Genomic DNA, 26,947 nt, shown 5'->3' on the forward strand with positions numbered 1-26,947 from the left:
TAAGTTATACCTGTCATTTTCTTATCCGCCGAAAAGAAAAGGGACAGGTATAAAATTTATTGAACACACGTCAATTTTAGGCAGAAATTTAAAAAACCTCCCAAAGTTTTATATTGGCCAATAACCCGACAGAATTAACTTAACAGCACACGCCAAACGTGTTGTATATCAGCGGAATGTCTATTTTATTCGCCCGGTTTATTCATTCATTCATTTTAAAATAAATAGGTGTCGATAATCCGTCCCTTTCTTTTTCGGTGGATAACAAAATGACAGGTATAACTTAAAATAAAATTAGGAGGTGTCTGCAGGAATCAGGGCCAGTATTGTAATAAATAATTATATTGAAAATTGTTTTAATATGTCTTCAAATTATCCACAACATTAATTAATAGGAATCTCATAAAAATAAATTTTACGAAACAAAAACAAAACACTGACATTTCTGAGCATTTTTTTTAACGTAATTAATTGTAGACGATAATAATGGTCTGAATCATTCCCCTCAGTATTCGTTACGGTGTCACTAACACCAAAACCTACTTGTACGGGGTGTAAGTGAAATCGTAACAAATATTGAGGGGGATGTCTGACTCATTATTCTTACCAAGTGTAATTTTCCATTGCAAAAAGAGTAGAATTGGAAATAATTAAAAATATATATATATATATATATATATATACATTTTGCGACGGAAAATTCCGCTTGGTATTAACTCAGAATCATGGCCTGAATCATCCCATTCCGTATTCGTTACGATGTCACTATCACCCTGTGTTAGTTTATCTTTTCGTCATCATTTTGTAATAACACCGCTAATATTTATTAACATTTAACAAATGCTCTAAGAAATGTCATTGTTTCTGTCAAAAGCCAATTTAAAAATGCGCTTTTATAAAATAATCTTTAAGATTCTTTGATAATCTTTAAGGTTCATCGATATAATTAATTGCGTTTGACCGATAACATGGACTGTCGAAATGTCAAAATTATTTCAGTAGATATCGATCAACTGCAATATGGAAGAACCATTGTAAAAAATAGTCTTCTTCTACCGTGTGGGTTGTGAGGTGAATTACCAACCTCATCAACGCGGGTGTCAGGATTATTATTGAGCCGCCAAAGGCCCCTGACATGGCTCATGTAACGACTACGTACTTATACCAGTAAGTAGTAACCGGGACCAACGCGCTTAACGCGCGGATCATCTTACTTTTTAGACAAAAAAAAATAAAAAATATTTTGCGCATTTTTAATTCACATTTGACTTTTTAAATATATATTTTTAAATTAAGATAGGTACTTACGTGTGTAGTCCCAGCTGTCTTGATCATTTTTGAACACATTCAATCTTTCAGGCTGAAACAAAGAAAAAAATACACAGTTCAAAACATTGTAAATAATTATTGAATTAGTTCATATTAATATGATTGGCCACCTGATACGACACGATTCATTTATAACAAACATTATAGAAGGAAAAATTGAAGGGAAGAGAGGAAGGGGTAGACCTAGGATAACATTTATGAAACAAATAAAAGAGAAGGTGCAGGTCGTGTCGTATCGGGAGGTGAAGGTTTTGGCGGGAAGAAGAGAGGAATGGCGGTTACTCCACCGACAAGAGCGCAGCTCTTAAATAGAGAGAGAGAAATACGCTTCTCATAAAAATAATCGTCTTTTTTTGACGTAACTTGTTGTAGATTTGCCGCAGATGGCATTAACTACCTGGCCGGACATATGGGGGCGCTGTCTAAACCCGGTGCAAAATTTAAGACAACAGGCCTGAGGGTGCCCAGTTGGACGCGAACCAGGGCTCGGGCTCATTTGGGAGGATTGACTATATTTGTAAGAATTAATCGATCACGTATGTATATGTATACAGGGTGTTAGTGACATCGTAACGAAAACTTTGAGGGATGATTCAGGCCATGATACTAATTTGATATAAAGTAGAATTTTCCGTCGCAAAAGTATGAAACTCAAAATAATTAAAAAGAAACACTAAAATGTTAATGCATTTTCCGACGGAAATTCCACTTGATATAAACTCAGAATCATGGTCTGAATCATCCCCCTCTGTATTCGTTACGATGCCACTAACACCCTGTATAAAAATTATTTAAAAGCCATCGGAATAAACTGTCAAACTAAAAATAAAATTAGTTTGTGTAGAATAAACATACAACATTAAAACAGTTAAATAACATGCCTATAGTTGTAAATTGTCCCCAAAAAGAAACATATTCGACAACTTGGCTCGCCCCACGCTGGGTGCCATTTCAAAATTTCTCATCTCGGAATTACATTCCATTTGTTTTTGATCAGTTAATCACGATTTTGGCAGTGTCGTCTGGCGGCGCGTGAGTTACACAAACTAGTTACGCTAAGTTTGTGTAATTTATTTCCGATCTAGGAACAGATTCGAAAGGGTGGGTAGACAGACAAAATTCACTCCCCTTATAAGTGAATATTGGTAATGTGCATTTAGATACTAGCGACTATTTATTACAATTACACTTCTTCTTCTTCTCTCGTGTGGGTTGAGAGGTGGATTACCAACCTCATCAACCCTGGTGTCAGGGTTACTATTGAGCCGCCAAAGAACCCTGACATGACTCACGTAACGACCATGCCTTCCGAAGCACGGATCATCTTACTTTCGGACAATCAGGGGATCAGACTGTAATGTCCTAACCAAACTATTATTATTATTTATTAAAAATAAGTACAGTACTTAATACATTTTTTTACAATTGACGGTGCAACAAAAACCAACTTTGGTTCACAACCAAACACAAACAACTAACTAACCAACTAGGGATCACAAAGTAATTTTTGTGATATTTCCCCATCGGGATTCGAACCCGGGACCTCCAGATCGTGAGCCTAACGCTCAACCACTGGACCACGGAGGCCGTTACACAATTACCCATAATACATACCTATATACACATATAAAATTATGGGAGGAGATTTTTAATTTCTGCCTGAAATTGACATGTGTGTTCCATAAATTTTATGCCTGTCGACTGCCCGTATCTTTCCTTTGCGGCGGATAAGAAAATGACAGCTTAAAATAAAATTAAAGGGTGTGTACTGGAATCATATTATAAGGAAAAATATAACAAATTTAAATTGATTTCTTCAATAAATAATATAACCCGTTGTTTTTTTTAAATTATAAGGTTTTTAATTCTTAATGTGGACGTTCCAAATTCGAATCTAAATAAATAAGTTAAGCATTTTGTTTATATTTATAGTCCCGTCGGATGTGGCGAGTTGCCATCTTTGTTCGCGAATTACTAGTTTGGCAAAGCAAAGTGCGCGGACATACGTTCCAGCAACCAGCAACAGTAAATCATAAATTGCAAATGCAGAAACCAAAGTGCTTTTCATTCCAAACATATTGTAGAAGTTGCATAGAGACCAAGGGGGTTACAATGGCTAAATCGAAGCAATTCGTCTAAAAAGCAATATTGCTATTCGACATTCGCGCATATAAAAAGTCAGCAATGCAAATAAATGTCAAATAGCAATATTGCTTTATTAGATGAATTGCTTCTATGTGGTCCTTTTTTTCTTGTGTACAATGACATACATACATACACAAAAAGGTTTTTTAATTTCTGCCTAAAATTGACGCTAGGTTTCATAAATTTTATGCCTGTAGATTGCACGTCCTTTTCCTTTTCGGCGGATAAGAAAATGACAGGTATAACTTAAAATAAAATTAGGAGATGTGTACAGTCATGAGCAATATAATGTACCCACTTTAGAACTCTGTCGCACTAACATATTTGACATTTAGTGAGACTTAACAGTTTAATTTGTCAAAAAAGTTAATGTGACATGGTACCAAAGTGTATAGAATAGAAGAATAGAAATTGCTCATACTGGAATCACCAATTTGCAATAAAGTGTTTTATTATTATAATGCCTTTTTGCTTATCAAATAGCAACAACGACTTCATGTGTTAAGAACCACGTTGGCGGCTGGCCACGGGTGCCGCTCGTAAATTGCTCCGAGCTGTCATGAGCCAGCCTTCCGAGCCTTTATTTTAGTTCCACATGCACAGTTGGATAGCCCGAGACTATTTTTCAAGAGTCAGTCGCGTCGGGTCGATTCTATAGCGTTACATTTTCACCTTGTAAATCTTGTACCGGGCGACAGCCCTCAGCGCTACCCATTTGTCCGGCCAAGTAGTTAATGCCATATGCGGTAAATCTACAAAATAAGTCACGTCAACAAAGAGAGTGGTTTATGAGGTCAGTGACCGATCTTATCGAAGATTTTTTTTACGTGACTTATTTATACTAATTTTTCGTATATGGCATTACCTTCTTGGCCGGTCAAGTAGGAAGCGCTGAGGGCTCTCACCAGGTACAAAATTGAAGACAACAGGCCTGAGGGTGCCCAGTAGGACGCGAACCTCAGCTCAGGGCGTCGATTGAGAGTATTATATTTGAAAGAGATAGCGCTGAATGAGGGAAATAGTCGACCACGCCGGCGGGGTCGGTGTCAGTCCAGACAGTGGCACTATAAAAAATCCTAGAAAACATTAAAACAAGAAAAAACATGTTTCTTGTAACAAGACTTGCTCAAACGTAACATACAACTAGTGGCAATAAAAGGTAGCACTGAAAGTTTATTGTCCGCAAGCATCTGCTAGTTGGAAGGACACTCGAGCTGTGCTCGACGCGGCGCTGTACACTGCCGGCCACTAACAACTGTATCGCAATTAAAATAAGATAGATACCATCCATCACATTCGTCTTACAGATAGCTCGGTGAGGTGCGAGTACTTAGTTCATCTTGCGATGGATGTACCTCTGTCTACTCCAATTGGGATAGGTATAATCGCGAGCGAGTGTCATGTTATATTTTCCAGTATTTTACTGCTCAATAAAGTATTTAATAATTATTATTTTTATTTGCATGTCGTTTCCATATCTCGAGCGTATGGGAAAAAAACATTATTATAATAATAATGATGCTGCCTTTGCCCACCTTAGAATAAGTTTATCCTGTAAATGTTTTGTGAATTTGTGTGCAATAAAGTGTTTTATTATTATTAATGATGGTAGAACCCAATTTCATTGTAACTTAGTTTGACCGTTGTAAAATGATCTCTGTCACTTTTCGTACATTTATCGTTAGAGAAAGATAGCACTATTTTTAGAACTACCAAAATTAAGTTAAGTTTAAGTTTGTGTCTGCTAGAATGACATGCATCTGTTATCATCAGTAATCATCGAGCTACGAAAAAAATTCGTAGTATATTGCTACGCTGCGTAGAACGCGGCAAAGAGCTGGCGGTCTAAAAAGGCCACATTAAAGCAAATGATCTAAAAAAGCATTAAGTAACGCTATTTCTTATTTGTTAACATTGCGCACTAACTTTTATATGCGCAACTTCCCCTGAACTTTATAGAAGTTTATGATATATTTTGAACATGTAGAATATAATTGTTAGGATTATTTATGTATAAATTGACGTCGTATTAATTGGATTCTTTTGTTATATTTTTTACATGATTTTTACGATGCAAAAAATATAAAAAAGATGTCTTAATTGCTGTTCGTTATTCTTGAAATATTCGCGGAAGTCTACGGAAAATTTAAACGGTGATAAAATATAGAAAAAGGTTATACAAAGTTCGCCGGGTCATCTATTCTATTAATAATGGTTCAATTTCATTTCCGAATTATTTTGCCCGGCAGTGTACGAACGTCATCATTACTCACAAAGTCGTAAGAGACAATCTCTTGTGTCTGAGAGCCATTTTACACTTAAGAGCAAAACCACTTTGCGCGCTAAAATGCCATCAGTGTACTGAAATACATCTGCCTTTGTATGGAGGAAATATGGAGTAAATAGTGTCTCGCTTTGTGAACAGACTGGAGCATCCATACACACATAGATACTATGGAGAATACTCCACATCGGTACTCGGTCTCCGACTCCGGGACCAACAGCGTAACTTGCCTTTCGAAGCCAGAATCATATCCCTCCGGTTGATTGAGATTATCATCATAAAATATATTGTGATTTTTTTTTGAGCTCACTACCCATACCAGACGTGAGCCCTCAGCGCTCCCCATTTGTCCAGCCAAGTAGTTAACGTCATAAGCAATGCATATAAACACAAAACCCAATGAGGGACTACCCAGGCTACGTTCCTTAAAACAATATAGATGGCGCTGTACACATATTCCTTCGTTTAACCTTCTAATTTCATGGATAGCAGACATAGTTATGCATCTTTTTTTTTTTTTTTTATTCGGTTTAACAACAGCTCATTTACAATACTTTACAATAATATTATGTTATAAGCTAGTGAAGCTAATTACAGTTAACCACGTATTAATTAAAGTAGTAGGGGCAGCATCTTATATTTATATCTTTGTTTATAGATATAAATATAAAAGTAAAATGGCCCGTTTTATTACACCCACGCTCAATTATATCTTCCACGAATTACTGATCAAAATAAAGAGAAGCATTATAGGTAGCTTTGTGAGACTGTCCTTTGTTTGGTAAGGACTTTTCAGGCTTGAATCACCTGATTGTCCGAAAAAGTAAGATGATTCCGTGCTTCGGAGGGCACGTTAAGCCGTTGGTCCCGGCTATTAGCCGTAAAAACACCTCCACCAACCCGCAGTGGAGCAGCGTGGTGGAGTATGCTCCATACCCCCTCCGGTTGATTGAGGGGAGGCCTGTGCCCAGCAGTGGGACGTATATAGGCAGTTTATGTTATGTTATTATAGGTAGCAACATAATTCTATACATAATATGATCCAAATATCAAGCAACAATTGTTTTTATATATATGCTTCTGCCATTACATTGTATTTTGCAATAATTATGTACCCGAGTAATGAGAAAAGATTGTACTGTACCTATCATCCATAACATAACATAAATAGCCTATATACGTCCCACTGCTGGGCACAGGCCTCCTCTCAATCAACCGGAGAGGGTATGGAGCATACTCCACCACGCTGCTCCACTGCGGGTTGGTGGAGGTGTTTTTACGGCTAATAGCCGGGACCAACGGCTTAACGTGCCCTCCGAAGCACGGAATCAATTTACTTTTTCGGACAATCAGGTGATTCAAGCCTGAAAAGTCCTTACCAAACAAAGGACAGTCTCACAAAGTGATTTCGACAATGTCCCCATCGGGAATCGAACCCGGACCTCCAGATCGTGAGCCTAACGCTCTTACCACTAGACCACGGAGGCTGTTACCTACCATACCTATCATCCATTTGTATTTTATTTTGTGTTGTATGCAATAAAGTATATTTGATTTGATTTGAAAATAGGTAATTATCACGTTAAAACTGTACAAAGCCATCTAAATTTTTTTTTGTAAACGTAACCCGGAAAGTTCGTCATTGTTGACAAAGTCGCGTGTCATATACTTCTTTTGTTTCTTCAACTCACGAACATACTCCTGACATTCTCTTTTCAAAAATGACACGTATTTTTTTTAAATGCCGTCGCATCATCACTCATTTAAAAAACGCTACACAAAATTTACTTAAAAACCTGAAGATAACACAAAGCTTAAATGTTATTGTTACGTAACAAATCGTTACTGTTATAATACAAAATGTTATGAAAAGCGCTGACACAGTTTTTTGTTAGCTTCTTTTTGATGCACAACAAAACATTTTCACGCGTGATTCATTAATCATTCAGGTTTGTCGTGATGAAATATTAAAAATGAGATTACACACTAGAATATAAAAGTTATAGGGGATATAAAGTGTAGGTACACTGCAAATTAATTAATAATATTAGCAAGAATCCGTGATAATCCTGTTCGGAGAATGCATAACTCACATACTGTATGGGACATACCTAATAGGCTACCATTTATGGTCAGTCACATATCTAGCGCGAGCAAACCAACGCGTCTCAATGTTTGGATCTTGTAATTTAATATAATATCATAAGTAATACAGTTCATTCAATTATTTGTGTGGGGTTTTATTACGATTACCAACGTATTACGTAGGATATTAAATCAAATTTTTTATTCGTAATAAACATTTTAGTCAAAACAAAAATACACATTATATAAAATAGACAATAACAATCTATTTAGTCAAATAAGCCCCCGTGGGTGGATCCGGGCGCAAAGGTCCCCATCACGCTTGCCGCGTTACCACGTTGTATGGCGATGGACAACCTTTGCGCCAGGAAACAACCCGCACGAGCATCCGACCCCCTGTCACTTATCCTTCGCCCCACCTCCCTAACGAAGGCTATAGCCTCCGACCCCCAACAACCTGTCGTCTCGAACGCAAGTGGCACAAAGAGGTAGTTGCCCTCCAGGGCCGAATATTTCTCCCGCTTTCTACTCGCGGCAAATTCCGCCGCGGCGCCGGCTGTCTGTGCCGTTCGGCTGAGGTGCGAGGCGGCAAAAGTGCTGACGCACGTGGCATCCCAAAGTAGGCATTTCCCTCTCTGCCAAGGCACCATAGTCAGGCCGTCTGGCCTCTTTCCATCAGACCGACTGAGCCCCGGCGGCTCCAACACACATGGGATGTTGGCGGATATTAAGGCCCTCCGGACGATGTCATTGAGAGCGTGGTGGCGCGGGAATCTACCTGAACACCGACAGCAACTTAACGCGTGGCGACCACTCGCCTCCACCATGGAGCCGCAGATGCATTTATGAGGTTCGCAAACATCGCAGCCCAGGCGGAGAGCTACCGCCACACGCAAAAATATAAAATACATATTAAATTAAATTACAAGATCCAAACATTGAGACGCGTTGGCTTGCTCGCGCTAGAGATGTGACTGACCATAAATGGTAGACTATTAGGTATGTCCCATACAGTGTCCACCCCCCAAACTTACACATTTCACCTGTTGTTACATTACAATAGGCCCCCTCGAGTCGGCGGCCGCGGGGCGACACCCTTACTCAGGATATTTATACTGCGGTGACCGTCACGCTGTACATATATATACAAACAGTAGTGTAACTAACATATTTTCTTTCAGAAGTTCATTCTTCAGACCACAGAACAGATAAAGACGATTTCTCTTTGAATAGAACGGCTATGAGATGAGCCAAGCGTCACCGTAAATTTTAGCAAGCAAACGTAAAAAAGTAAGTTAAAATTTAGTCTAAATTCCGCAGTTTTGAAATAGCGACTTCCTTAAAAATAGTTTTGAAGTAAATTAAAAGAATAATTAAGATAGAGATAGTGGCAAAATAATTATTTCTGAAGTAATGGCAATTTTGCCATTTTAATCATTTCTACATTACTTCAGAAATCATGATTTAATGATTTCTGAAGTAATGTAGAAATTCTTGAAAAAAGTACGAAATCTCTTATTGAACCGTATATAATCACTGAATAGAGGTGACTCCAATGAACCAATCAGTCTATTTTTTTGTTTGTTTTGATCATCAATCTTTAGATCACCCTGTATTGAAATTTTACACCCTACATTGACATCAGTAATCTGAATCATTTTTTCGATTATAAGTTAACTATAAATGAAAAAGAGCAAGCTACCACACCGGTTCTATATATTGTAGCTAGGGTGACCAACTTTTGTCACCGGATGTGGAGTAATGGCAATCTTTTGTGCCACTAAACGCTATTATGTCAGCCATTTTGAATATTCGGTAGGAACGCTTGTATTTTCTTTTTTATGCAAATAATATGGCGTGCTATTGTGTGAAATTAGGCTGTTGACGTGATATAAATACTAATAAAGGTTGTTTGGATTATGATAAGAGGTTTATTATGGGGAAGTTTTTATGTGATATCGTTATATGGTTCCAGTAATTTTATTCATTTCTGTGATTAAAAATATAAGTAAAGACCTACTTTTTGTATAAATCAACAGTCAAGAAATATTAGGTTAAAGATACCAAATTCATAGTTAACAATTCGATAAAAGTAAAATAACTTAAACGCATTTTTTTTTAATTATGAAGAAATATTTTAATTTGTGCATAATTTTGGACCATTTAATAGGTGTGTTGTCTCAAAGAAGAGAGGTAGATTTATTAGAATTTCGAAAATTTTATTAGTACTCTACCTCAAAAATAACGGTACGAGTGCCTTTATTTTCGGTACAGTGTCGATAACTATGAGTTATAAGTAAATTGAATGTATACTTGTATGTATATTACAAGATTACAATTAATTAATAAAAAAGAATATATTATTTTTTAAATTAATTAATTATTTATCAATTATTCAATTATTTGATTTTTTATTTATTTATTTGTATTTTAGGTATATATATACCGGGTATAAGTGACATCGTAACGAAATGAACGAACGAATCGTAGTTTCGTTTAACGTACATTACTATAGCAGAAAATAACGATATAGTTATTTAAAGGTCGTCATACCGCTAAACGTTTCAATATTTTTCGGTTATTCAATCGCCGGTACGAATGCGATCTTTTGACATGACATTAATAAAAAGAGCTAGAAAACGACAAAGTTACAACACTAACTCTCCACCGCTACGTCTCATGTTAAAAATGCAGCCAGTTCCGATGGTTCAGCTGTTCTTTTTTTCTTTTTACTCTTTTTTCTTTTTTTACATTCCTCGTTGCCTCGAAATTTCCACGCCGGTACACAGTGAAACAATTCACGATTTGATAACGCTGTAGTGAAGTGAAATATCTACGTTTACTGTGATTTTTAAGTAAATAAAGGTGCTAATCTCTATATACGTGGAAAAGAAAACGAAAGGGACGATTAATTGACGCCTGTCTTAAAATGAATGAGTGAATGAATGAATAACCCGGTCGATTGAAATAGGCATGTCACTAGTACGTAACCTGTTTTATGTGTTCTGTCAATTTAAATTGCTGTTCTGTCGAGTTATACGTCAATGTAAAATTTTTAGGGATGTGTTTAAGATTTCTGCCTAACACTGCCGTGCGCTAAATATTATGCCTGTCGATTACTCGTCCCTTTCCTTTCCGGCGGATAAGGAACTGACAGGTTGAGCTTAAAATAAATTTTGATGGTCTTTACAGAATTTAGCGCCAAAGTGAATAAAAAATAAATGCCTACACGTCATAAAGGTACAATCCCTCTATTGCTTTGTTGGTATAACATGGACGAATATATAAGCAGTTGAATGCCAGTCCACTAAAATATAAAAGCTATAACAAAAACCAACTTCCCTTTTAAAATAATCGTCCTCTCAATTTCTGTCGGTTAGTCACAGATAAAAGCCGAAAAGTGTCAGTTTTAAGCCAAAATGGAACAAAACCGTATCAGAATGCGAACAAACTGGTCTTATTTCGTTTCATTTTACTGACAGAGAGCTCGAGGCGAATTGCTCCAATTTTTAGGTATTGTCAAGGGGATTTTACCTAACCCACGGTGCAGTGAAATGTGCTGTATCTCTACAGGTAATACATGAAATCCATGCAGCTGTTCTTGAAAAGTTAAGTTTATGAAGAGACGGGCTTAATGACGATACGTAGAACGAAGAATTTCGTATGGACAGGAGGAGGACGCGGTGGTGTAATGGTTAACACGCTCGTCCCGGCTTGACAAGAGCTGCGGGGTCAAGTCCCGTCCGAGTCAGATTTTGTTTTCAATTTAATTTTCTCTTTGTAAGTAACATAAGCACGGATGAGTGTTATATAAACAAAAATCCTTTATGAGTTTGTATTGAGGAGCTCGGTGGCGCAGCGGTAAACGCGCTCGGTCTGCGATTGTTGAAGTAAAGCAACTTTCGCAGAGGCCGGTCATAGGATGGGTGACCACAAAAAAAAAGTTTTCATCTCGAGCTCCTCCGTGCTTCGGAAGGCACGTTAAGCCGTTGGTCCCGGCTGCATTAGCAGTCGTTAATAACCACCAATCCGCACTGGGCCCGCGTGGTGGTTTAAGGCCCGATCTCCCTATCCATCCATAAGAAAGGCCCGTGCCCCAGCAGTGGGGACGTTAATGGGCTGATGATGATGATGAATTTGTATTCATGCTTTTTTCATACACGCACGCCAGTTCAAACTGGATCGTACTGTCTCGCTTACACTTATGCATTAAGCGGCATGTGGTTTTTTTTGTTTGGAGTACCCATTACATACATTACGTTACTTATTGACGAAACTGGGAACGTCCTTAGAAAAGGTTTAGTACGATCTCCTCTGAACCGGCGTGCGTGTATTAACGATTGATGAATGTGGAGGAAGCAAGAGAAGTGTGTCAGGACCGAAGCAAATGGAATTCTTTAGTCTCTGCTGACCCCGGTGGGAAACAGGCGTGAGTTTATGTATGTCATTTCTTTGTATTTACTCCCGTACATACATAAGATATAAGATCACGCATATTTCCCGTCAGGGTAGGCAGACATTTCCACTTACTGCGAGACACATAATATGAACAATGTCCTCATGTCCGTCCATCGATCAGTAACCTGATACGTTAAGTGCTACCAGCGAAGGGTGCGTGTGCTCAGTATCTGTTAACTCTTTTAACGTCAGCTTTGATGGGACTGTCCACACTCAATACCATAGAATACGAGCTGCATCGTGTGACGGATGCGGCAGAGACTTGGCTAGGGCATCTTAAGCTGGATATATGATCCACGCAGGATATTTTATTTTTGTCTGCCATACGCAATAATAACCATGGAATAAAGAATAATACTATAGCCATAAACATAGAACAAATAATATAGGCTGTGCAACGGGGCAATGCCGCTAGTGTAATGGGTTCGTTTGGACCAGGTCAGATTCAGAACACTTAAACGCCTAGTTGGACGTGATGAAGTTACGTATGTTTCTGATTATGCGACATTATATTATTATTATTATTATTGTATTATTATAACGGTTTTGAATCGGGCAAGTTTTAAATTATGAACAAATATAGAATAGAATAAATATAGAACAGAAATAAATCCGTGATAACCCTGTTCGGAGAAAGCGTGATTTGCACCGTATCGTCACAGATTCGAATCTCGGCTCGTGTTTTCATAATCCCCCTTCAAACTGTCTCTTCTTTAACCGTGAACATTCGAACAACAAAGAAAGGGGTTTTTACATATAATTGAATAAAATATTGAGAATTGTGGCGTCAGTACTGGCGATCGTCGCAGGCGCTATGAATACTAACAGGTTGGGACATACAGACGGGCAGAATTATGATAAATTATTGGATAGTGTCCACGGACAAAGATAAAATAAAAAATCATCATCATCTATATATAGGGTCCGCTTACCTAACCTGAAGATTTGACAGGTCCGGATTTCTACAGAAGCGACTGCCTGTCTGACCTTCCAACCCGCGAAGGGAAAACCAGCCCAATACAGGTTAGGTCACCTCCGTAAATGCATTTCTCGGGAATGTGGATTAGGATCATAGATAATTGATATCACGTGGTTTCCAGGATGTGTGCCCGGTTAATGACAATAGGCTCGCGCCATATTGTATGGGAGTTAAATTTAGCTAGTGAGGAGTGGGTAAAATCTGCGTGTCCCTTCAGGAACGCGTCATGTTATAAATGAATATAAATATTTTTTCTTATATAATAATAATAATAATAATTCAATTCTTAATAATAATAATTCTTATTAAAAAAATAATAATATTATTAAAACTCACCTTGGCGAATTCAATTTTGAGTGTACAGCATCCGGAGTATATGTCGCAGCCGTGCAGCGCCTCCTTGGCTCTCGTCGCCGACTCCACGCACTCGAACGTATGGCCACGAGTTAAGGTTCATATTGCTTTGACACAAAAGTATATGACAAAAACAGAAATATGAAAAATATAAACACAATGTTAAAATTTAATTTCACAGATGATTAAAATACCGTAAAGGTTGCAGATTCGATCCCGTAGTGGGCTTTACACAAACATGCGTTACGATTTAATTATGATTCAAGTCTAAATTGTAAATTGGCATCACAAAGCAAAAAGCATAGGTTTAATTTACACTTTTTTTTCTTATAATCCAATTAGAAAAGACAGAAAATATTTTTTTTATAAAACATTACTTTAATTATAAAAAAGGCAGGGAAAGGATCATAATTAATCAGCGTAGTACAGCGTAGCATTGTTGACGTATGGTTTTGCTACGGCGTAGACGTATTTGTAACACGCAGCGTAGACGAATGCGTAGCCACACGTTACGGCAGTTCATAAAAAAACCATTTGGTAAAAAATTCAGTTGGATGAAAATAGAAAAGTCTATATTCTTTCTATCGAAAAGCTTCTATGGTCTAGTGGCTAGAGCGTTGAGCTCATGATCTGGAGGTCCGGGTTCGATTCCCGATGGTGACATGTTGGTCAAGATACTAATAATAATAATAATAATAAAACACTTTATTGCACACAAATTCACAAAACATTTACAGGGTAAACTTATTCTAAGGTGGGCAAAGGCGGCCTTATCGCTAAGAGCGATCTCTTCCAGACAACCTTCGGCAGAGGATATAGTACACTTGTACAGCTGCAGTGTAGCGCGCAAAAAAGTAAAATAGAATAAGAGAAAAAATATAAATAAATAAATAAAATATATATATATATATATATATATACTATAAATATATACATACAATGATACTTATAAGTAAAAATAGAATATTAGTTGCAAGACGATGATTTAGCCAAGAAATAATAGTGTAATTTAGATTTGAAAATAGCCAATGACTTCGAATGCCTGATATCAGGGGGCAAATCATTCCACAAGTGCGTGGACTTCACAGTAAAAGAATCTCTGTAGTATCCAGACCTTGAGAAAGGAGCCTTCAGCACATTGTCCATCCGCGAGCGAAGTTCACGAGAACAGTCGCTACCTAAGAACTGGAAACGTTCCTTTAAGTAGGGAGGGGATCGAGGGTCATACAGCACATTATAGAGCAGAACCAAGACATGCTCATCCCGCCGCAATCTAATTGGGAGCCATTTAAGTCTACTCCTGTATTCAGACACGTGATCAAACTTACGCAACCCAAAAACAAACCGAATGCACAGGTTTTGAAGCCGTTGAAGCTCCTCATTAAGGTCAATCAGACAGACATCGGCGTAGTCCAGGATAGGTACAAGGAGCGATTGCGCAAGTTCAACCTTGGTCTTCACGGGGAGTAGATTTTTCCATCTTCTTAGTGACCCTGTAGCAGCAAAAATCTTCCGACTGGTTTCAGTAATATGGTCAGACCAAGAAAGCGTATTATCGAAAAGGACACCCAGATTTTTGACAGTTCTGCTATAGGGCAAGGTGACACCATTGAAGATAACAGCTGGAATGTCAGCCATGCTCAAACGCGAAATCTGTCGCGAGCCCCCTATAACGATAGCTTGCGACTTGTCAGGATTGACCGTAAGGCCATGACTACGGCTCCAACAGTGCACAGCCGCAAGGTCTACATTAAGTTGAGCAATCGCTTCGTCGAGCTCTTCGACAGTAGCCTGTACATAAATCTGCAGGTCGTCAGCATACAGATGATAGTTACAGGAGAGGATAGGGGTAAGGAAATTAATAAATATGGAAAAGAGGAGTGGGGAGAGGACACCACCCTGAGGCACACCAGCAACAACATCGTTAAAGGCAGAGACTCTGTCATCAGCTCGAACGCGCTGCCGCCGACCTACCAAGTAGCTGCGAAACCACCCAACCACCGAATCCGAGACAGACAGAGACTTTAGCATTGCTAAAAGGATGTCAAAATCTACAGTATTGAAAGCGTAACTAAAATCGAGCAATGCGATAACAGTAAGCTTTTGATTCGACATCCCCAACCGTATGTCATCGGAGACTTTGGTGAGCGCCGTCACAGTACTATGTCACAGTACTAATATATCAACTGCAAAATTCTATCTGACTCAATCCAATCAAACTCGGAAAACTCTGAGTTTATTATTATTATATTACTATTGTGTACAAACACAGGGTGTTAGTGACATCGTAACGAATACTGAGGGGGATGATTCAGACCATAATTCTCAGTTGATATAAAGTGGAATTTTCGTCGGAAAACGCATGAAGATTTTAATGTTTTTTAAAATTATTTTTACTTCCATACTTCTGCTACGAAATCATGGTCTGAACCATCCCTCAAAATTTTCATTACGATGTCACTAACAAGCTGTATAGATAGTTTTGGCGTTCACCACTTGGCCTGAGCCACTCAAGACATAACTTGGCATTGATATTAAAATATGGCGTCGTTGTCAGAGCAAGTTTAAAACAGAAAGATATTATTCAAACCCCACACCAGACGCGACTTAATTTCTGTAATAACCGTTAAGGGAGAGGATATGGTAACATCGGAAATGCGTTTTAGCGGATGTTATATTCTGTTGTTGTGCTGATGATTCTAGTTATTGAAAATTTACTTGATTTAAGAGTAATTAAATGTTTTTTTAAGCGCGGGGGGGGGGGGGGAATATTGTAACATCGGAAACGCGTTTTAGTCGACGTTCCTATTCCGCTCAACGTGTTCAAACCAACTCAACATTCCCTTCTCAATCTTGGTCACTATATCGTCTTTTACACCACATCTCTCTTTTCTCTCTCTCTCTTTATTTAACAGCTGCGCTCTTGTCGGTGGAGTAATCGCCTTCATTACTCCATCGATAGGGCGTGTAGAACGGTGGTTGCCCCAATCGCCTTCCGTTCCGCAGTACACCGACCAATTTCTCAATCGGTGATGTTCTAGCTAGAGCCCTACCAGAATCCATTTCCTCGGCCTCCAACCAGTACTGATACCGCTGCTGGCCGGCATCAGGGATCTCGATCTCTCTTTTATCACACTGTTTATTATTCTATCACTCAATTTAATACCGCAGATACTACACTACGACCTCATTTCTACGGCATACAAAAAAAAAATGAACTTTTATACCATACAATACACACACAAGGAGTATATACATCACAGCGAATTTGTTTCGATAATGAACTGATATTGTCACCAATAATAATACTCGTACTATGCATGTTTCAGTCACACACACATCACTAATCCCCACGCTCCCACGCTCTTGTTGGTGTAGCATTACAATACAATACAAATACACTTTATTGCACCAAAATAAAAAGAACTAATTACAGAAAAAAAAAATGCATTCTCCATGCTCTCTTGCTTTCCGCCCCGCAGTACTCTGTCTGACGCGAGTGTTTTGGCGCCCAGAGTAGTCTTTTTCAAAGCCGTACTAGGACTCCTGTCCTCCGCCTCTAAATAGTACTGACAGTTACTGCTGCCCTCTGTCAGGTTCCAGGTTACAGTCCCTGTGACTCGCCTCATGTTTCGGTAGCTAACCTAAATACAAACGTCCCTTCTTCTTCTATCGTGTAGATTGTGAGGTGAATTACCAACCCTATCAACCCTTGTGTCGGGGTTATTATTGAGCTGCCATAGGCCCCTGACATGACTCATGTAACGACTACGTACTTACATCAGTAAGTAATAACCGGGACCAACGGCTTAACGTGCCTTCCGAAGCACGGATCTTTTTACTTTATGGACAATCAGGTGATCAGCCTGTAATGTCCTAACCAAACTAGGGATCACAAAGTGATTTTTGTGATTTGTCCCCACCGGGATTCGAACCCGGGACATCCGGATCGTGAGCACAATGCTCAACCACTGAACCACGGAGGCCGTTAATAACGTCCCTTGTAACAGGACATAGCGGTTACTCCTGGGGTCATATAAACAAAACAACTTATATTGATTTTCCAAATATTTCAAAATCGCTAATCGCTCCGCCGATCACCACACTCCCTATCCAACTCCAGACGGCGAAGCGAACGTCACACTTGGAACACAAAACTTCGGCGAAAAAAATCTAATTTGTATGAGTTGCTCCTCCTCATTTAATTAGTGAAGAAAGACAAAGAAGGACTAATAGATATTTAGTTTGCGAGAGCGAGACGGAAGAGAGTCAGCACTCCGAGATAATGGGTTTGGTAACAAGATTAGTTACTTCAAAGATGTTTGTTTTCACACTACTCCGATTTTTATCCGACCCGAATTCGTCAAATGATCGATCCGAAGTGCCAAGACCCGGTCCCGGTTACTATTTACTGATGTAAGTCAGTAATCTTTACATGAGCCATGTCAGAGGCTTTTGGCGGCTCAATCATAACCCTGACACCAGGGTTGATGTGGCTGGTATTCCACCTCATAACCCACACGATAAGAAGAAGAAGAATATCAATGAGTGTTTACAACGGAATCATTCGTAGTTTGGGAAAGTTCTGGGGAACGGTGCATCACTGAATATGATGAACCTTTAATTTTTTGATGAGAAGTGTATACATTGGAAACATCATCATCTTCCTAGCATTAGAATATCCCGTTTTCACAGGGTCCGCTTACCGAACCTGAAGATTTGACAGGTTAAATTTTTATAAAAGCGTCTGCCATTCTGACCTTTCAACCCGCGAATAATAATAATTTAGAAACATGTTAATATTTTTGTGGGATAAAATATCACAAGACATATTTTAAAAAAACCAATATCAATTATTACTACAACATTCCCAACAAGTAGAAAAACAAACTTTTACTACCACTTCCAAGTTTCCTTTTAAACTATTGTAAATAATCAATTTTACGAGATACTTGTAAATTTTAGCTGTTAAAGCGATCGGTTGTAAACTGAAAGTCTGTTTGTTTATATCTGTTTTTTTATGGCGTAGAGAATTAGGACGCTACTGTTTGGGTCGCGGCCTAGTGTAAGCGTGTTTGCACATACTTTAATTTTATTTTATTTTTATTTAGGGAAAACTTCTTGTGTTAGTCTAATTGTTTTTATATTTTAGTTCTGTGTACAATAAACTGTTAAATAAATAAATAAATAAAATAATCCATAATTAACTGGGCAGAGTCAAAAATAATCAGAGGCACACCTTCGACGGTCACGAGCATTAATATGTATACACTTTGGTACCATGTCACATTAACTTTTTTGACAAATTGAACTGTAAGTCTCACTAAATGTCAAATATGTTAGTGCGACAGAATCCTAAAGTGGGTACATTATATTGCTCATGACTGGACACTCCATACAAGAATTTAATTCTTACCGCGTGGTGCCTAATGAGTAAGCGCGAGACAGACAGTCTGCGCGCTCCCTCTTCATCCTTACCGGCTTACGGCCATTTAGACTAAAGTAAAACCCAGAGGGGGTGAGGTACGCGCCAGATACGAATTGGTGCGGGGCGGAGAGTTACCATTCCATACGTCGTATTATTCTATATTCTATGCCTGTGTGCTAAAAGTGATAGAAATAATAGAGACACGTTAACTGAAGCGAAAGGAGCAAAAGGGGGCCTAAAAAGACATATGGATGTTCACCTAAAATAGCAATATTTGCGCATAAAAAAGTATCGCTGTATCTGCGGTTATACGCCAATTAGACGCGCGTTTCACGATCACCCCGTGTCATTAGGTTACATGGCTGCGATCGAATTGCGTTTAAATCGCGGTTACGCGTCGTCTGCGCATTTAAAATACGCCGAGTGCTATGGAGTGATATTGCTTTTTTTAGATGACCGCTTCAATGTCACCTTTAGACCTCTCCGGAACTTCGCTCATAAGTTTCACAATCGCTACAGCTTACTCCCTTTAATCCACCTTCGTAACTGATCTTTGGTAATCAGATACACTCTGCGCTTCCCGCTCTCATCCAGTTCGCTCAACCTCGCTAACTCACGCCCCACACTAAAAAAACGTAAAAATACGCAACCACTATTTTACGACGCACATCGACACGCGTCGGGTTTACGTCTCACTCACTCACTCACTCACTCACCGTGATTGAAACGTACAGAATATTTTGACAGTTATTCTGATAGTTGTAAACTACTGACTGCTTTACGTAATATGCTTTAAATAATATGGTATTGGTTGTGAAAGAAAATTGTTTATACTTTATTTAAATAAAACAATTACAAGTAAGAAGTTGCGTTTTGTATTCTGTGGTGTGTTAGTGTAACGTAGTTACTATCTTGTCAGATAGAATCTTATAATTGGCTAAAATATCAATGTAATTAACTAATTACAGAAGTTCACCCACGTTTCAACCAATCACAGGGCAGGGATTATAAATATCAATACATAAACTGGCTGTTTCTGTAACTTTTGACAGCTACGGTGGACAACTGAGATCTGTCAAAGACAAAAATCCTTTTTAACGTTAACGAAAACACATTTCTCGGGAATGTGGGTTTCCTCACGATGTTTTCCTTCACCGCTGAGCACGTGATAATCATTTATGATCCAAACAGGCCAGTGCCGGATCCGAACCTGCGACCTCAAATCAACTGCGCTACCACGGCTCCAGGTCCCAAACTATCTTCTTACCAAATTAAAAAGATCGTAACAGACAGATAGAGTTACTTTTGTGTGGATTCTGTTCTGTTTATACCTTATTTCCGTTTTAAGACATCTTATCTTATCTAGCCTAAAGTGTCCCACTGCTGGGCAAAGGCCTCCCTCCATTTCTTCCAGGACTCTCTCTCCAGAGCTTGTTCCGGCCAGCCTTCTAGGAAAGCATCTAAATCGCGCTATCTCCGCCTCGGTCTGCCACGCGTGCGTCTGTCTCTATTCGGAGACCATTCTGTGGTGATCTTAGCCCACAGATCGTTAGGCATGCGACAGACGTGACCTTAAGACACAGTGACCTTAAGTTTCAAGAATCTTTGGCGGCAGAAGTGTTCTCCCACCCCTTTTATCGCCCCAAGGGAAAGCCTCCCGCCTGGAAGCAACCTAACGTGGTCGACATAGAAGTCCTTAAACAGGCTCCGGACACAGGTTGGCCGCTGCAAGGATAATCTCTGCAGGTGGGGATACCTGGTTGGTGTTTGCGATGAGTGCGAGTGTGGAGTATCACCACAAACTATGGCTCACCTTTTATGCTGTCCTAAATGCCCTAACACCTGCACTATTAAAGAACTTCAGGAAGCCACTGACAATGCCGTAAGCGTGGCCAATTACTGGTCAGCAAAAAATTAATATCGATCGCCATCGACTCGCAAAGAAGAAGAGAAGAAGTTTTAAGACATATCTAGTTCAAATAAATTATTAATTTTCTCTCCATTTGTGATTGATTAATAGTGGACTTTCTCTTGGATTTGGGGAACAAAAAGTGTGTCATCAAATGTCACGGTTACTGTCTATTGAAAAGGATATTCAACCATCGCCTGGACGCCATTTTTCTTGAACACGACGATCCTCTGCACCTGGCCGTGAGGCGTGCTGATTGTATGTATCACGTCCTGAAACAATGGGAAAATATCATTATTAATTCCGTAGTGTTGTCCAAAGAGTTCATATCACGGGAGCAGATTTAATCAATCAATCAATCAATCAATCAATAATACTTTATTGCACAACAACATATACAAAGGACATAAACATACGAATAAAAACATAAGCACAATAGGCGGCCATCATCATAATCATCTCGTTACAGTCGATAAAAAAGATCGTTGGCTGAAACGCAAGCGTCAATCTGACGCTTTCCGTTGGTCCCGGTTACTACTTACTGATGTAAGTACGTAGTCGTTACATGAGTCATGTGTGGGGCCTTTGGCGCCTCAATAATAACCCTGACACCAGGGTTGCTGAGGTTGGTAATCCACTTCACAACCCACACGATAGAAGATCTGACGCTTCGAGGGAGTCGATGCCAGTAAGTGTAGTAATTTTAGTTGTTTCAATATGAAGATATGGTGCTTAAGATAGATAGGTAGATAGATCATTTATTTGCATGAACACAGTACAATGGTCTTAATAGGTAATATAATAATATGTTTTAAGTGTATTCCTCCACCAACCCGCATTGGAGCAGCGTGGTGGACTATGCTCCATACCCCCTCCGGTTGATTGAAGGGAGGCCTGTGCCTAGCAGTGGGACGTATATAGGTTGTTTATGTATGTTATCTAAGTGTATTCAGCCTGCTTTCAGGCTTGCAAATATTCATTTACAATAAAAATATGAAAATCTCACAACAATTCACTTTTATTTATTTATTTGAACACAATAAAACAGACACAAAGAACATACAAAGAAAACAGACTTTTGAGAACTTTTCTTTTTTAATAAAAATCAAGCAGAACGAAATTTGTGTTTTTGTCTAATCTGTCATGAATCATTTACTCACTAAGACCTCTCTCAGAAGTGGCGGAGTCAATTTCAATTATCCAGAATCCTGTGAGACGTAGATCGCGTTCCGAACTTAGAATAATTTGAATACTAAACCTGACAAGTTTTAGTTAAAGGATACCTATAGAATATTAGTTCTGACTCCGTTATCTTATGAGTTGAATAGTTTAAAAACATTAATCATGAATTAACACGGTACAAAATAATAAATAAGTTTTAGGTTTTGCCTAATTACGAAACGTATAGTAAAATCGCGCCCTAAAAAGTTCCTACGAAACAAGAAAATATCCAAAAATTCTTCCGAATAGTGATTTTTAGAAGATATATAAATCTAAGGGCAGATTATAATTAGTGACTTTTTATATATTAGGACTCGCGAATCGCCCCGGCTTCACACGGGTATTGTATTATTTGTTTGTGTGTGGGAGTTTGGGAGTTGATAGCTTTAAAACTACAACATCATCATCATTTTCCATACCAATTATCACTCCCTATTTAACCCCTTTCATAGGGTTGTTAAGAAAAAAAAATGTTTGCTTTAAATAATGTCTTCATTAAGTAATTTGGAAATACTACTTGAATATACTAATAACTCGGTCAATTCGGTTATGAAATTCTGATTACTAAATAAAGACAGATCTAGAACTAAAGAAAAAACATTTTTTTTTTCTATTTAACTTATTTATGAATTTTAATACAGAAAAATGTAATAATATGTGAGACATTTTGTCACGTTTCTCTATGACGTCACAGGTTGCTTTTTCATACAAATTCCATAGTAATTTCGTGTTTTGACGTTTAGTAAAAAGTAACTGATTTGATTAGTTGGAAACTACCCCACAGTAGAAGTTCATACAGACTTAGCCAACCCTTTTTACCCCCTTAGGGGTTGAATTTTGCAAAATCCCGTCCTAGTAAGAACTTATGTCCGACAAGAAACCCCCTTGCACAATTTATAGTTCCTGAGATTTCGCGATGAGTGAGTCAGTCCTCCAAACCTTTCGCTTTTATATATTGCATTATTCACAACGTGTTGGACTTTCACACTTTAACCCGTTCCGGAATACACAAACAAATTAATTCTGAACGTCCAATTGTACTTTCTTAAATCAATTTTTATTTCGTCCAACATTTAAAATTGCCAAAGAATTTCGGGACTGATTTCCATAAACACCCTTTGGGGCGTTAATAATTTTATGACCGACGCGACGCGACGAATGCCAAATGAATACCGTTAGGATAAACGCGAGCCCGGACCACAATTAGGCCCAAATTCCACCAAAGCGAAGATGAGCTGAGCGGAGAAGTATGGGCACAGCTCTACTATTCTACCACGCTGCTCCACTGCGAATCGGTAGAAGTGTTTTTACGGCCAATAGTTTAGCTTCATCATCATCATCATCATCAGCCGCACGATAGCCATAGTTTAGCTTAATACCAATTATTTTGCCTTCCTAAGCACCGAAGGCTTAACTTGCCCTCCGAAGCACCGAATCATCATACTTTTTAGAAAAATCATGCCAAACAAAGCACAGTCTCATCATCATCAGCCGTACGACGCCCACTGCTGGGCATAGGCCTCTCCCAAGGATCTCCACGACGATCGGTCCTGCGCTGCCCGCATCCAGCGGCTTCCCGCGACCTTCACCAGATCGTCGGTCCACCTTGTAGCGGGCCTACCCACTGAACGTCGTCCGACGCGTGGTCGCCATTCCAAAACCTTTCCGCCCCCGCCCGCTCTAACCACGAGACTACGGAGGACGTTAAAAAATAAATATAATCTAAACACACTTTCGACTCGCTCCGTTCGCCCTTTAAGCATTTTTCCTGTTGTATTTTTAAGGGAAAAATGTTGCTAATCTTAATTTCGTCATTAAGACTCGGGTAAAACTTTATGTTTAACGCCTTCGAAAGCTATATTTTATTTATTTAATTAGCAGATTACGTGATACGAAAGTTTATTTCTTTAAATTTTTATTTACGAAAATGTGAAATAGTACTGCGTAGAAATAGACAAGTAATAACATAAAAGTAGAGGTTAGTTTTTTTTTGACGTGACTTATTGTAGATTTGCCGCAGATGGATGGATGGATGGTGGATTTGTCCAGAAGCGACTGCCTGTCTGACTCCAACCCGCGAAGGGAAAACCAGCCCAATGCAGGTTAAGTCACATAGGTACATCTGAAAATGCATTTCTCGGGAATGTGGGTTTCTTCACGATGTTTTCCTTCACCGCTGAGCACGTGATAATCATTCACTTAAAGGTATTTATATGTCAGAACGTATTCCATGGTACATAATTTGGGCTAAGAATATAAATATAATTTCGATTCAATAGTGACATTTTGGATGTGTCTACACTCAGCGGGATCCCCTGTCTGGGAGACATAAGAATGATGCAGAGAATTAGATCTGAATTTGTTCTACTGAATCATACTGAAAACAGAATTTGTTCCGTTAAAAAAACGGAAATACAAAGTTTTCTAACCGACCTCCAGCCAGCGGGATATTTCCCAAAGTTAAGTCTGATGAAGTATAAATTGGTATTAACTTTTAGATCTGTATTTATTCTGTTCAACAAAACAAAAAAACTACTTCTAACGTCCTTACTTCAGCTACAATCAAGCTGCAATGAAACCTCCAGTCAGCGGACTTTTTCTGTCAATGACATTCTTTTGTAACTTTTACACTAATCTAATAAAAAATTACCTATTTACGACTATAATTTCACTTAAATTACCTATTCGTACATCTAGTGCTTAAATTAAAAAGTATAGAATTTGAACGATATTATTTTAGTGTAAAAGTTACAAAAGAATGTCATTGAGAGAAAAAGTCCGCTGACTGGAGGTTTCATTGCAGCTTGATTGTAGCTGAAGTAAGGACGTCAGAAGTATTTTTTTGGTTTTGTTGAACAGAATAAATACAGATCTAAAAGTTAATATCAATTTTTAGTTCATCAGACTTAACTTTGGAAAATATCCCGCTGACTGGAGGTTTCATTGCAGCTTGATTGTAGCTGAAGTAAGGACGTTAGAAGTAGTTTTTTTGTTTTGTTGAACAGAATAAATACAGATCTAAAAGTTAATACCAATTTATACTTCATCAGACTTAACTTTGGGAAATATCCCGCTGGCTGGAGGTCGGTTAGAAAACTTTGTATTTCCGTTTTTTTAACGGAACAAATTCTGTTTTCAGGATAATTCAGTAGAACAAATTCAGATCTAATTCTCGGCATCACTCTTATGTCTCCCAGACAGGAGATCCCGCTGAGTGTAGACACATACATTTTCGAATTATTTTTCTCTTTGTGAGTATCGCTAAGCACGGGCGAGAGCTATAAAAATAAAAATCCTTTACAAATATACCTAATGTTCTAAACTCTACCCGATACCGACCCCGCCCGCGTGGTCGATGATTTCCCTCAATCAGCGCTTATCGCTATCGACCCACTAGGGTCGATTAATTCTTTCAAATTTTTATCCCCTCAGACGACGCCCTGAGCCGAGGTTCGCGCCCAACTGGGCACCCTCAGGCCTTTTGTCTTAAACGTTGTACCAGGTAAGAGCCTTCAGCGTTTTCACTTGAACAGTCCATCTCTCAGTGTTCAGTGTTCCCAACCACAATCAGATTTTCTAAACTGTCATTACCTCTACGCATCGTACTCACAGTAGTAGTAGTGTAAGTCTGCGTGTGTGTGATTATATACCTACATACAACATAAACTGCCTATATACGTCCCACTGCTGGGCACAGGCCTCCCCTCAATCAACCGGAGGGGGTATGGAGCATACTCCACCACGCTGCTCCACTGCGGGTTGGTGGAGGTGTTTTTACGGCTAATAGCCGGGACCAACGGCTTAACGTGCCCTCCGAAGCACGGAATCATCTTACTTTTTCGGACAATCAGGTGATTCAAGCCTGAAAAGTCCTTACCAAACAAAGGACAGTCTCACAAAGTGATTTCGACAATGTCCCCATCGGGAATCGAACCCGGACCTCCAGATCGTGAGCCTAACCCTCTAACCACTAGACCACGGAGGCTGTTAAATTGTAAGATTATATACCTAGTACACCGAATTCCTAACATCGCTTACTTAATAGCAAAACAACACACATCCTCTTCAAACTCGAAAACAAGACAAAAACCACAGCTAATCGAATTCCAATTTCAGAGAGCGTCACGTAAATCGCGCACAAATTTATCCCACCAATATTTCTCCCACTTAAGCTGCCCCATTAAACTTGAACGACAGTGTACGACACGTGCGAAGGCAATATCGAACAAACCACTTGTTGAAATTGGAAGCCAGGCTCAGTGCTTTACACTGGCGCGGAATCTAATAACATTTGCATGCGCTCGTTACAAGTTTTTTAATAAAATTTTACCATCCCATCTTTACTTCGGGGACCGTTTTGTGTCTATATTTATTTTTGCAACGACGTGTACTTTCTGTTATAGCTGTGTTTGGGGTCTATTTGGTGTGGTTGTCAGAAAGAAAGATGCATTCCGAGTCGAGACTATCTCTCCTTCCGAGAAACTGTGAAAGGCATACTTACAAGGAATAAAAATAAAATTGCTATTCAAAATTCTAGATTAAGTAAATTAAATTTATCTTTTTTGGAGCTATGTATACGTTAGATAATATTTTGAATTTGTCAGAAAATAAATTTAAAGCTCATGTTAAACTTACTTTATGTAAAAAAGATTATTATAAGATTAATGATTACCTAAATGTTGTGAGGTGGAATACCAGCCTCATCAAGCCAAGCCAAGCCAAGATAAAGATAAATTGCAATAAACTTGTCCACAA

At 38.7% G+C, this 26,947-nt stretch overlaps 1 protein-coding gene across 3 annotated transcripts in view; it reads right to left on the reverse strand.

Annotated features, from left to right (window-relative positions):
• Positions 1-26,947, reverse strand: part of LOC126378104 (heterogeneous nuclear ribonucleoprotein L) — a 506,263-nt gene that overhangs the window by 58,907 nt on the left and 420,409 nt on the right. For 2 of the 3 annotated variants that reach the window (XM_050026273.1, XM_050026272.1), the window contains exons 3-5: positions 21,158-21,243; positions 13,617-13,713; positions 1,309-1,360 (exon numbers count right to left, since the gene is read on the reverse strand). In XM_050026273.1, the coding sequence (XP_049882230.1) occupies positions 1,309-1,360; positions 13,617-13,713; positions 21,158-21,243 (235 nt within the window). The remainder of the gene's footprint in view (positions 1-1,308; positions 1,361-13,616; positions 13,714-21,157; positions 21,244-26,947) is intronic. The other variant, XM_050026274.1, reaches the window with a different exon arrangement.

This window comes from Pectinophora gossypiella, chromosome 25 (assembly GCF_024362695.1).
Source record: "Pectinophora gossypiella chromosome 25, ilPecGoss1.1, whole genome shotgun sequence".
NCBI lineage: Eukaryota > Metazoa > Arthropoda > Insecta > Lepidoptera > Gelechiidae > Pectinophora > Pectinophora gossypiella.